This window comes from Bufo bufo, chromosome 2, assembly GCF_905171765.1.
Source record: "Bufo bufo chromosome 2, aBufBuf1.1, whole genome shotgun sequence".
Lineage (NCBI taxonomy): Eukaryota > Metazoa > Chordata > Amphibia > Anura > Bufonidae > Bufo > Bufo bufo.
Window position 1 is genome coordinate 529,076,233 of NC_053390.1, and position 12,607 is coordinate 529,088,839.

At 42.4% G+C, this 12,607-nt stretch overlaps 1 protein-coding gene across 4 annotated transcripts in view; it reads right to left on the reverse strand.

Annotated features, from left to right (window-relative positions):
* Positions 1 to 2,151: 2,151 nt before the first annotated feature.
* The window catches only part of NUP54 (nucleoporin 54), a 51,650-nt gene continuing 41,194 nt past the window's right edge, over positions 2,152 to 12,607 (reverse strand). For 2 of the 4 annotated variants that reach the window (XM_040417956.1, XM_040417955.1), the window contains 7 exons: positions 10,703 to 10,899; positions 9,328 to 9,382; positions 6,690 to 6,783; positions 6,499 to 6,606; positions 5,229 to 5,348; positions 4,369 to 4,479; positions 2,153 to 2,676 (listed from right to left, as the gene is read on the reverse strand). In XM_040417956.1, coding sequence (XP_040273890.1) covers positions 2,548 to 2,676; positions 4,369 to 4,479; positions 5,229 to 5,348; positions 6,499 to 6,606; positions 6,690 to 6,783; positions 9,328 to 9,382; positions 10,703 to 10,899 — 814 coding nt within the window. In that variant the 3' untranslated portion in view covers positions 2,153 to 2,547. Of the gene's footprint in view, positions 2,677 to 4,368; positions 4,480 to 5,228; positions 5,349 to 6,498; positions 6,607 to 6,689; positions 6,784 to 9,327; positions 9,383 to 10,702; positions 10,900 to 12,607 lie in introns of all 4 variants that reach the window. The other 2 variants (XM_040417957.1, XM_040417954.1) reach the window with 2 other exon arrangements.

The following is a 12,607-nucleotide window of genomic DNA, read 5'->3' on the forward strand; positions in this document are numbered from 1 at the left end:
AGTGGCAAGGGGAGTATATTATTTTTGCTACTATGGGGTTGCAGACCACTGGTGTCACCATAGAGGGGACTTATTGCTACTGGAGGAACATTATTATAGGGCACACTTTAGAGGGCACTACTAACAGGGCACTCATGGTATGCATAATTACTATTTGGGCACAGCATGGGGGCATTATTACAAATTAGAGAATTACTACTACTTATGATACTTTTGGAGCACCCTGGCACAATATCGGCACAATTATTTTCTACGAGACACATTGTGACACTATTATAGTCAGGTCTGCTACTTGCTGGGTACAACTATGTCTGAGGGCGCTTTGTGGCAATACTTATTGAGGAAGGCACTATCTGTGCGGTACTACTATTCAGGGGGACTCTGTTTCTGCAAAAAGTATTATGTGGCACAGTACTGGGGACAGCAACAGTATGACACTCTGGAGGGCACCAGGTGAAGGAGTTTGTGCTGAGAATGTGGATGGAAATGTGAGGAAATTGAGATATCTGTGTGGCAAACTCTCCTGAGGTAGACATGGCTGGAAGAAGTCGTCCTGGCGGTCTGAGCTGAAGAGAGAAGATGAGTAGAGAAAACATCTACAACCAGAGGAGCAGTCACTGGATGTAATAGGTATGTAGTGCTGTATTCATACATCATGGGTCTAAGTTTGTTGTCTGCAGGAAGATTAAAGCTGCATGCTGTGCTGTTCTTTCCATCCAATATAAAGTAAATACTGACAAAGGTTTAAAAAAGGAGCCTCTGACAAGGGTGTGAGAGTAGCCGTATTTTATTAACATTTATCACTGATCAGTTTTGTGGGGGTACTTGGTTTAAACCTTGTCACAAGTGGGTACTTGGTGTGGAAAGGTTGAGAAACACTGCTCTAGACAACACGTCACATTGTGAAGTGATCTTAGCCTTATGTGGAGTCTGTCATCAAAGTTTCACCTTTTTAAGCCTTCCCATAGCTTTCTAGCAGCCTTACAGTTAATAAAAACGTTACCTTTATGAGCAATCCTGGACTTATAAAACATCTTAGTAGCATATGCAAATGAGGGCTCGCAAGTGCCCAGGGGCGGCGTTACCCTTGTAGGTGCCCAGCTAGCTCAGCCTTATCGTCGCTTCCCCCCGCCCATTCTTTCCCTCTGACCGCCCATCTACCTACTTCTTGTTTCGCCGAGATCCCGCGCCTGCGCACCCAGTCAGTCTGCGCATGCGCACTGTGATGCCCATTCCTTGTACGGTATCACAGTAATTAATGCGCATGCGCCGATGGACCACCTCCTTTGTGCGCATTAATTACTGTGATGCCGTACAAGGAATAGGCATCGCAGTGCGCATGCGCCGGCTGACGGACTGAGTGCGCAGGCGCGGGATCTCGGCGAAACAAGTAAGTAGATGGGAGGTCAGAGGGAAAGGATGGGCGGGGGGAAGCGACGATAAGGCTGGGCTAGCTGGGCACCTACAAGGGTAACGCCGCCCCTGGGTACTTGCAAGCCCTCATTTGCATATGCTACTAAAATGTTTTTTGCCGGGATTGCTCATAAAGGTAACGTTTTTATTAACTGTAAGGCTGCTAGAAAGCTATGGGGAGAGTTAAAAAGGTGAAACTTTGATGACAGACTCCCTTTAAGCAACATCTGCAGCTATTATACATATTATGAGGTAGCAACAAAGAGTTATGAATGATGACTGAGCTGCATGGGGAAAACAGCTACATTTACTACATATGAGAAGATAACTCTGCATCTCCTAGAAAAACCATCAGTGATAATAGCAATGCATCCAGATGCCTTCTGTTTTCACACAAGGCCACTCACCTTAATGGAACCAGAGATGTGTAAAAAACACAAAATTGAATATGCTGTGATTTTTCCTGAACGCAGAGATTATGCACAGCCCATTGAAAAGAATGGGTCAGGATTCAGTCTGAATACTGTGTTCACTACACGCATCTCATCCAGACGGGAAAACTCTTTATGGTCTTCAGGAGAATTGCCTATGAAACCCTATACAGTGCAAAGTGTTTGACAGCATAAGGCTAGTTTCACACTAGCATTAAAACTATCTGGCAAAGTTGTTCATCGTATCACCACCAGGCCCCACCGACCATGAGGCCCCAGCATACTTACAGATACACACACAAACTATAAGAAAAATATTTATTCACTTTTTTCCAATAAGACCCCATTTTAAATATGAACATTAAAAAGCAGTGTTTATCTATAACAGTCTTAACAACACTGAATATAACTCCCTTTAGCATTTGTTGACGGCTCATTTCTGCGTGTCACCAAAGTGCTACCAAACGATGCTATACTGAACTCTTTGCATTCACAGTTTCTGTTAGGAGTGACAGATAATGAAGGTGGGACCTTTGGCTCTCCAATCTGTGTCAAACGTTTCAAAGAAAACATATTTTGATCTTTATTAATAAGTACTTTATTAATAGGGGACCTCAAGCTGTTCTGTCTTATCATACCTGGAAATGTTATGGTACTTATAGTACAATGTCCTTGAGAAGAAAAAAAGATGGAGTTTATTATATCAACTTAACATTCCTCCACGTATATGGACATTATCACTCAGTCCTTGCTCAATCAGTTTGATGTCTTCCAAGTCGTCCTTTATTATGCTGATTAAATGGCTCAGTCCTTCTTGCTGTTGCTTTAAGTGCTACATAGATGAGAAAAAAACAGTCATCCTCTAGGCACATTACACAGGATACAGTAACATTTTACTGAAGAATCCAATCAAGAGCCACCTAACAAACTGGTAAAGTAAAGGCGGGTTTAAAGGGAACCTGTCAGTGGCAAAAGCCATCCCACACCGCCAGCAGTGAGTTTCTAATGATTTTCTTACTGCATTCAGATGAGGCAGATGAATGAAAAACGTTCTTTTATCCTCTGTCCGTGCTATTTTCCAGTCAAGCTTGAAGTCAAGGGGGCAGCGACCTCCATGCTTCAAGTCAAGGTAACCCCGCACCCTTCCCTGCCCCTTCGCTTATGCCCGACAGCCGGCTGTCAGTCACAGGGAAGGGTGCGGGGTTACCTTGACTTGAAGCATGGAGGTCGCTGCCACCTTAAATTCAAACCTGACTGGAAAATAGCACGGACGGAGGATAAAAGAACGTTTTTCATACTTCTGCCTCATCTGAATGCAGTAAGAAAATCATCATTAGAAACTCACTGCCGGCTACTTGGAAGGTACTGCTGGCGGTTTGGGAAATATATAGCATTTCTGTCAATGTATTTTTACGGAGTTCACAGCATGGGGTAAATAACAACTTTATTCTGCCAGTTGATCTGATTACGACAATATCAAATTTACATTTTTTTATGTTTTACTAATTTTGCATAATAAAATCACTTTTTAAAAAAATGGAAAATCTTTAGTTTTTTGTGTTACCGTGTTCTAAGACCGACAACACTTATTATTCCATTGATGCAGCTGTTTTGGACTTAGTTTATGCAGGAGGGGCTGCATTTTTTTTATCTGTACCATTACCATTTTCAGGTACACACTTTTTGATCGCTGTTTACACAATTTTTTGGGGAGGTTAAGCAATTCTGCCATTTTTTTATTTATTATTTTTGTTTATGACTTTCACCATTTGGGATAAGTAACGTGATCGTTTTATAGATCGGGTCGTTATGGACACAGGGCATACCAATCATGTGGTGTGTTTTAGCTTTTATTTACAATAGTAAAGAACCAGATAAGGAGGAAAAAGGTAGATTATTTTTTTTTTTACTTAAAAAAAAAAAAAAAAAAAAAAAAAAGTTAAAAATAATTCAAGTCCCACTAGGAGACTTAAGAAAAGACAAACCTCTGAATCGCTGGTAAACTACATTACAATACTTCTGTCAGTTCACATTTAAGACCATAACTCTGGAAGGGCCTAATAGTCTTCTGAACATGACCACCATAAGGGACCCTGCAATCACATCGCTGGGGCCCCAATAGGGTAGAGAGAGAGCGTCCACCCTCTGTCAACTACTTTAATGTTACCGTTAATACTGACCGTGGCATCTAGAGGGTCAAAGAGGCAGAATCGAAGCCAACTCCAATCTTGGCAGTTGCAGAGAGAGCCCAGCTATATGTTACAGCAGGCCTCAGCTGCAGAGTGCATGGGCTACTCAGCACTCATCACCAAGGTTAAAACAGGTTTTAAAAAAATGTCAAACTTGGAGTCACTGCTTTATGCCAAGGATGACAAATTGCCATCTGTTGTGAAAATTTATCCATCTGACTTATCACTGTTGGATTCCAAAGTTTTGGAGGATTCCATGTGTTAGATGCAGGTGCAATCAATGATAGCATAAAACGACTGAAAGGCAATGCTTAAGCAAAAACACGCATTCTTACCTGCTTAATTTCCCTCAACAGATCTCCATCTACATAGTATTTTTCTTCTGATCGCACTGCCCCAAAGTGATTCTGCATTCTGATCTGTGACATTAGCTCATTAAGTCTACCCTGCAAAGCAAACCCCAACAGTAAAGTCATTCCACAGACATGTTTGCAACAAAATTCAGATATAGAGAAGAAACGGCCGTATGGATTTGCTCTCCCATCCACTGTCGGTAAAATTCCCAGATACAATAAAATATCTTTATTAATTACACTAAGAAAAACAGGGGACAGTATTTTAGTAAATAGCAAAAAAATGTGTAGGAGTCTTATGGATACCATTACATCTACCAAATACAGATGAACTGGAGGGATCAGCTACAGAATGTGGTTTGAATTTGCGCTAAAGGGAGTTTGCATTAAAGGGGTTCTCTGAGCAACAACAATTATAAGAATGCTGTAAAAAACATACCCACCAAACAGATCCCCTGCCGCTCCCATTCTGACACTTCTCTACATCCTGGTGCCTCTCAATCACCGGACGCTGCAGTGACATGCCTCAACCAGTGACTGGATGAGAGGTCATTTCCTGCGTGACGAGGGGCACCAGGAGTTAGAGACTGGTAGGAGATCAGGAAGCATCAGAGTATATTCACCATACTAAACGCTAGCAAAAAGAATTCAATAAAACATTTTAATATAATGACTAGCTTCAAAAGTGATGTACTCCAGCTGTGGTGAAACTACAACTCCCAGCATGCTCCATTCCTTTTTTTATAGAGTTCTGAGAAAAGCCAAGCAAGTGTACATCCTGGGAGTTGTAGTTTTACCATAGCGGGAGTGCCGGAGGTTAGCCATCACAGGGCTAGGATTACCTTGAACTGAGTGGGTGCATTGAGTTCAGACTGGATAGTGTCTAGCTGCACACGAAGCTGTTCCTCCTCTGCTTGGATGGCAAACCCACTCTTCCGCTGGATTTCTTGCTTTATTAAAACCTGTTTAAAAATGAAAAGCTACATTTTAACTCTGTATTATCACCATAATACTGACTTCACATACTTTCCCATATTCAATACTGATGTCATCCGCTGCATTAGGGCTATTATTATTGAGTACAGTTAAGCCACAGTGCATAGAGAAAGTGTGAGGTAGACTGAAATCCAACTCAGGTCTTAAACCCAGACACGGGCTGCTATTTCTCCCCATGCTCTACCCGTCAGTTCTGCATGTTTAGATGCGTGGTGTGTATTAGCACAGGCTCTATAAGAGATCAGTGCAACTCAGGGTATGTTCACATATGTATTTCCAAATCTGACAGGCTCTTTTGACCAACTGACCGGACCCGGCCTAGCATGCCCGAATCCTCATCTACTATAAAGGGATCCAGCTGTTTTCCAGCGAAATGTCAACTTTCGGATGGACAAAGTGTCATGCATGCACAAATTTATGTCGGGCCGAAACCTGGTATTTATGCCGAAAAGCTGCCGGATCCCTTTATAGTCAATGGAGTCTGGAGGTACACAACATTATCTGGCTAAACCGGATTTGGTGAACCCTGGCAGGATGTTCCTCTGCTGAAACAGCCTGCAGGATTTTTAAAGGTAGCATAAAATAGCACTGAGAAATTGATCATCAGGTAATGTCACACAACATATGGTGAGCTGAGGCTCAATAAAGGGGACCCTCAGGGGGTAAAATTACACTTCTGGAAAGAGTAAAGCCATCACTGACCTTAGACATACATATATGTGAATGCCATTGCTTAGCTGGATAACATGACCTAAGTCATAGAGGAGTTTTCAGTAAATGGAGACCTACCAGTAGATATGATCACCTGACCTTACAGACCCAATTTCTAAGGAGTCGTGACTGAGAGACTCTGATGACATGTCAGCTTCTGATATTGGTCAGAGGCATTTTTGTGATGGAAATTTTGTGCCGTTCAAAATCACCACATACAACATCTTCTGTACTTCATTAATGGTGGCAGTTATATGTGTGCACAACATCCACCCAAGATCCTTATGGCAACACACAAAATATCAGCAGCAGTACAAGCCGTAGGCAGTGAGCTGTGAATGACTGTACATAACCTTGTTCCCATTCAATAGTAGCATGCTACAAAATAAACATGCTGATTTGTACCTGGAGGACTCTGTGGGAAAGTTCCATTAACTTCCGTTTGTACTGTGCAATTTTTGCCATTGTGGTTGCCTGATTTTTCTGTAACTCACTTATGTCTTCAGATATAATCTAGAATTGGAGATAAAACAGTGTGAGGCAACAGAGAAATAGCTGCAAATTGTCTTTAAAAGATAAAATACTGTGGAACTGACATCCAGCCTGGACTGGTGCTGCTTTGTCATCTGATCTTGTACTTTTAGTCTTCTGAGAAGTTCCTTGAAGCCGACCATAGCAACAGGAATCAGTCTATAAACCAAAAAGAATCACAAGAAGACACGTCATTCAACATAATACTTCATTAACCACTGAATCCATGAATAAACAGGAAAATCAGAGTTAATCTTTGTAATCATTATGTAATCTTAAATCTACAAAAAAAGAACAAGGGAGTACGACTAAAAAAAGCTTGCAAATTTATTTAAAAAAAAATAATTAAAAACCACAATAAAAAGAATATATAATAAAAACTTAAAAGGATTAGGCTCGTTTCACACTAGCAGCAGCCTTCCAGATAGGTCTGCATTTGCTGGATCTCCGCTGGTCCCAATTATAGTGAATAGGGCTGGATGGAGCCTTAAAAGCTTACAGCAATGCCAGAATACAGAGCCACCGCTAGTGTGAAACTAGCCTTATACAGTACTGGAAATACATGGCTGCTCTTACAGTAACAATCTCACCCTCTCCATGGTTTATGTCTGGTATCGCACCTCTGCTTCACTGAAATGAATACGACTTGAGCTGAAATACCACAAACAACCTGTGGACAAGTATGGCACTGCTTTTGGAAGAAAGCAGCCATGTTTTTCTAATACTGTACAATACAATGACCGCTGCATACATGGCAGTAAATCAATGCAAGAATCCTGTTATAATGCAGAATCACCAAGCACAGGTTATCTATACAGTTCTCTTCAGTGAGCAGTTGTCCATTCTATGAACAAAATAAGGGCCCTTTCACAGGGGCGAGTATTCTGCGCGGATAAGATGTGTGAGTTGAACGCATTGCACCCGCACTGAATCCTGACCCATTCATTTCTATGGGGCTATGCACACGAGCGGTGATTTTCACACATCACTTGTGTGTTGCGTGAAAATCGCAGCAGGCTCCTCTTTGTGCGTTTTTCACGTAACGCAGACCCCATAGAAATGAATGGGGTTGTGTGAAAATCGCAAGGATCCGCAAGCAAGTGCGGATGTGGTGCGATTTTCACGCACGGTTGCTAGGACACTATCAGGATGGAGACCCGATCATTATTATTTTCCCTTATAACATGGTTATAAGGGAAAATAGCATTCTGAATACAGAATGCATAGTACAATAGCGCTGGAGGGGTTAATTTTTTTTTTAACTCACCTTAGTCCACTTGATCGCGCAGCCGGCATCTCTTCTGTCTCCTCCTTTGCTGATTGCAGGAAAAGGACCTGTGGTGACGTCACTCCGGTCATCACATGATCTTTTACCATGGCGATGGATCATGTGACTGTGAAGAAGTTCGGGTACCAAACACGCGCGATTTTTCTCATGCAAGTGCAAAACGCATTACAATGTTTTGCACTCGCGCGGAAAAATCGCGCATTTTCCCGCAACGCACCCGCACCTTTTCCCGCAACGCCCGTTTCCCTAATCTAGTAGATGCACCGATTTTTATGGATATACTTCAGAATTTAAAGTCAGAACTTTTGAGTAACATTTTAGAATGTACAAAAAGGAGAATATAGACATATAAAAACATTCAAAAAATTACATTTAAACTGTAAAAGTATGATAAAAAGGTAAAAATGAATTGTAACAAAAATAGCAACTAATTCTCAGATCAATGGCATCTTTTCATATGAGCAGCTTTAGTGGCTACTAAAGAACAAAGGGGTCATTTATTAAGACCGGCGTTTTAGACGTCGGTCTTAATAACCCCTGCGCTGGAGCTGCCAAAGTTATGAAGAGGCACCGACATCTATATAACTTCAACGCATCCACCGCTGGACTAAATGTAGCTTCCTTGCTGGCTTAAATATAGGCCTAAAACAGGCGTGGAAAATGATAAACGAGACGGGCCTGTTGGCCGTCCCCTTCCCCACCCACGCCCACTTTTTTTTAGACCTGGTGTGAGCGGGGAAAAGTGGCAAATTGCAGCACGAATAACCTTTACGCCGCGATCTGCGAAACTGGCGTATATCTTATAGTAAATGATCCCCATAGTCCAAACAGTACAGTCAGCAGCTCCTGGCAGAGCAGCACAGAGTCTAAGGAAAGTCTATGGTGTTGGCTACAAGCCCACCAGATGTAGACTCCAAACCAGCCACCTTAATATAAGCCAGGCTTTAAACCATTTTTGGTTTAGGATAGAATTTATGTATAATAAACTGCAAAGACTTTTACACCATTTTCATCTTTGCAAGGCAGAGATGTAAATGAAGTACGCAAAAAACTAATCTGGGACATATAGGTCAAGCTGTGGATATAATAATATGCAGCATGCCCTCAAATCTACCCTGATATTTTGTTAAAACCAATTCACCTGGTTTATATTTTGCATTAAATTCTACGCTGAAATATCCACAATTAATCAGTTAATTTGCTGTGTGTGAACAAAGCCTTGGTGTCCTGTAAGAAGCAAGAACTTATTTGGGTATACTCAAGATGATGTCATGAAATGGCAAAACCATGTAAAGGCCAGACACAGTGTGGCTCCAGGTATTAACTGTAGAGCCCACATAAATTCTGGATTATTGCTATATACAAGCGTTTGTAAGAAACAGATGCTAGAAAAAAGGCTTCCATAAAACACTCACCTATCTGGATCAGGATTATCAATTTTTGCTTGATCCCAAATGACTGGATCCACACCTTGAAATAAATGAATATATAATTTAGTACCCCCTTTATTACATAGACAACCCATATAAAAAGGTCTTTTCATTGTAAATGCGGACGCTTGGTCTGCATAGTGTGAAAGCATGGTAGACCTTACTGATATGGTTAAAAATGAGAAAGGGTACACCATAAAACCCAGGATGGAAGCTGCATTGTGTATCTAGGTGGAGTTCACACTGAAAAAGTATTAGATGGGAACGATAAATCACCCAAATGTGGCCACACGCCTTAGATAGCGGTTGGCCGAATTATCAATTGGCCAACAAAACAACTATTCCTCCTACATAGATGCATTCTGGACTTGGCCGAGTATGTGTTCTCAACGGAAATGGGAGGAAAAACCTGTGGCCAGACAACCGCTTAACTCCCTTGAGAAGAGAACATTAGACATGTTGAAAGATCCTTCTTTCTCCTGACATCTGCAGCTGAGGGGGAGTTGGGACACCCCCCATACACATTAGATGGTGGTCCTGTCCTACCAAAATCATCAGGTCCAACTGATGTCGTTCTAATGTGTATGGCCACCTTTAATCGGAGGTCAACTGTATCAAGCTAAGGCTCCATTCACACGTCCGTAATAATGGGTCCACATCCGTTCAGCAAATTGCGGAACGGGTGCGGACCCATTCATTCTCTATGGGGACGGAATGGATGCAGACAGCACACAGTATGCTGCCCGTATCAGCATTTCTGGGGCGCGCCACCAATCTTCCGGTCCGCGGTTCCGGAAAAAAAAAATAGAACGTGTCCTATTCTTGTCCGCAATTGCGGACAAGAATAGGCATTTCTATGGGGGTGCCGGCCGGGTGTATTCTGATCCGCAATGCACTACGGACGTGTGAATGGACCCTAAGAGAAATAGATCATGCAAGCAGGAAAACATAATGGATTATTGGCCCTGCCATTAAAGAGGACCTTTCACTACAATAAAAAATGTAAACTAAGCATACAGACATGGAGAGCGGCGCCCAGGGATCTCCCTGCACTTATTATCCCTGGGCGCCGCTCCGTTCTCCCGGTATAGGCTCCGGTAGCTTCATATGTTCGGCTCAACTGTGAGGAGCCTGCCGGCATCTCCTTCTCCCAAGTTTGTAGCTATGAGCTGAGCGCTGAGCACTCCTCCCAGTTGAACTGAACATATGAAGCTACCGGAGCCTATACCGGGAGAACGGAGCGGCACCAAGGGATAATAGTAAGTGCAGGGAGATCCCTGGGCGCCGCTCTCCATGTCTGTATGCTTAGTTTACATTTTTTTATTGTAATGAAAGGTCCTCTTTAAATAAGAGTCCTTACCAGCTGGTGGATTGTGAAGAAGCTGTTTAATCTGTGCAGGGGACAGCTCGGTTCTAGCAATGGTTAAAGTGACTCCAAGCTGCTGCAAGTTGGACTTGACATTGACCTGCTCAAAGTGGCAGTTTAAAGCTGTAGCAGGAACTCTTCTGGAGGTGCCATTTGGTGAGCGCTCCACTACATAGATGATCACTTCAGTTCTAGAAAGTAAAGAGCAAGTCTTCAACCCGATGCAATTACATTATTCATATTAAGGAGGAACTCCTCCTGTAACAGTGTACAGAGAATATAATGGAGCTTCCAGAAGACAGTTACTTTAAACAGGAAACAGACTAGGAAGCCAAAGTGAAGTAAGTGGACTTCATGGGCGTTATTTATTGCAACATAGTCCAATTCTACATCTGAACACTGATCTTAGGTGTGGTATCACCCTCCATACAGCAACCTATACATGGCTCCATAAGCATCCTTCCCTGTGCTGCTCCCTAGAAACAATCCATATTAAGCTGGCAATATATTTGTCAATTGGACCAGCAATCACCTATGTTCAACTATTAGCAATCTGGTTAAAGGGGTTTTCTGAAAAGAGGTTTTCTGAAAAGAGAAAAATAACTTTTAAAGGAAAGACCCCTAGCCTGCATCACCTCCCAAAAAGAGTCATATTTGCCTGCTTGCTGCTGCGTTCCTGAAGGCTGGCTCCAGGTTCTATATTTTCTGGTCCCTGGCTTCTTCCTTCTGGATGGTGCATGGATATGGTTATATGCTCTGTTGAGGCCAATTACTGGCCTCAGTGGCAGATGTGGCCAAGAAAACAAGCGGAGGACCGGAAAACAGAAAAAGACAGGAGCCAGTGTACATAATGACTCTTTTGGGCTAGGTGCTCCCCAGAAAACCCTCAGTGTGTAGCAGTTCCTGATGCAGTCTTATAGAAGTCCTGCAGAGCACACATGGATTAATCACTTGCTAATCTACTGATTACAGACTTTAAGTATCACAAAACTTTCAAATATTCAATGTGTGTATAAATGAGTGACAACACTATATCTGACCATTATATGACTTTTATATCATTTTTAGCGTTTTCCCCGTCTAAAGGCTGCATCACAGTTGTCCCTGAGATGCTGGAGTGGAGACTAGCGGGCCATCATGTCTATGAATAGAATACAAAGAGACAGCTCGAATCTCTATGCATTTTCTTCCTCTTCATCCCCCTCCTTTCCATAGACTATTGGATGACGTAATCTGAACATTCAATGAGCAGAAAGCCTGTCCTGGTCTCACAAGATGGATTTCTCACATTTCAGAGAGAAAGTTCGTTTAGAAAGGGGTGGAGGAGAAAACAGCTGATAACTCTACGACAATTTTTCAGACTCCTGTCTGGACAAATTCATACATATGGTGTTCATAGTGTAATGCGTGTTTGCCAACTAGTAGATCCGGGGCCACATGTGTCACTAGGACTACTGTGTTATAGTGACACCATAATGAAGCATGGCACCAGGGTCAAAACCACACCACTGGCACTTAATATGAGACTTGGTTATACATTTAGTGTGGTCTCGCACAACTTAGATATTAATCACCTATCCTGAGGATAGGTCATCAATATCAGATCTGTGAGGGTCCAACACCCCGTCTGATCAGATGTTTGCGGCAGCTAACAGCGTCAGACACAAACAGGCCTTAAAGCAGACGATGGCTCTATCCAGTACCCAAGTAGCCTGCCAACAATATGGTTTTGACCTTGGTGCTATATCCAATAGTTTTAAAAGAGATTATCCCTTGTAATACGCAGCAGGACTCAACGACTGTCATATCTGAAAGTGGCTCGGGAGCCAGAAAAGTTTGGTCACCTCTGGTGTAATGGCTGCCATTTACCTTTCTTGCTTTTCCAATTCACAAGTTAAA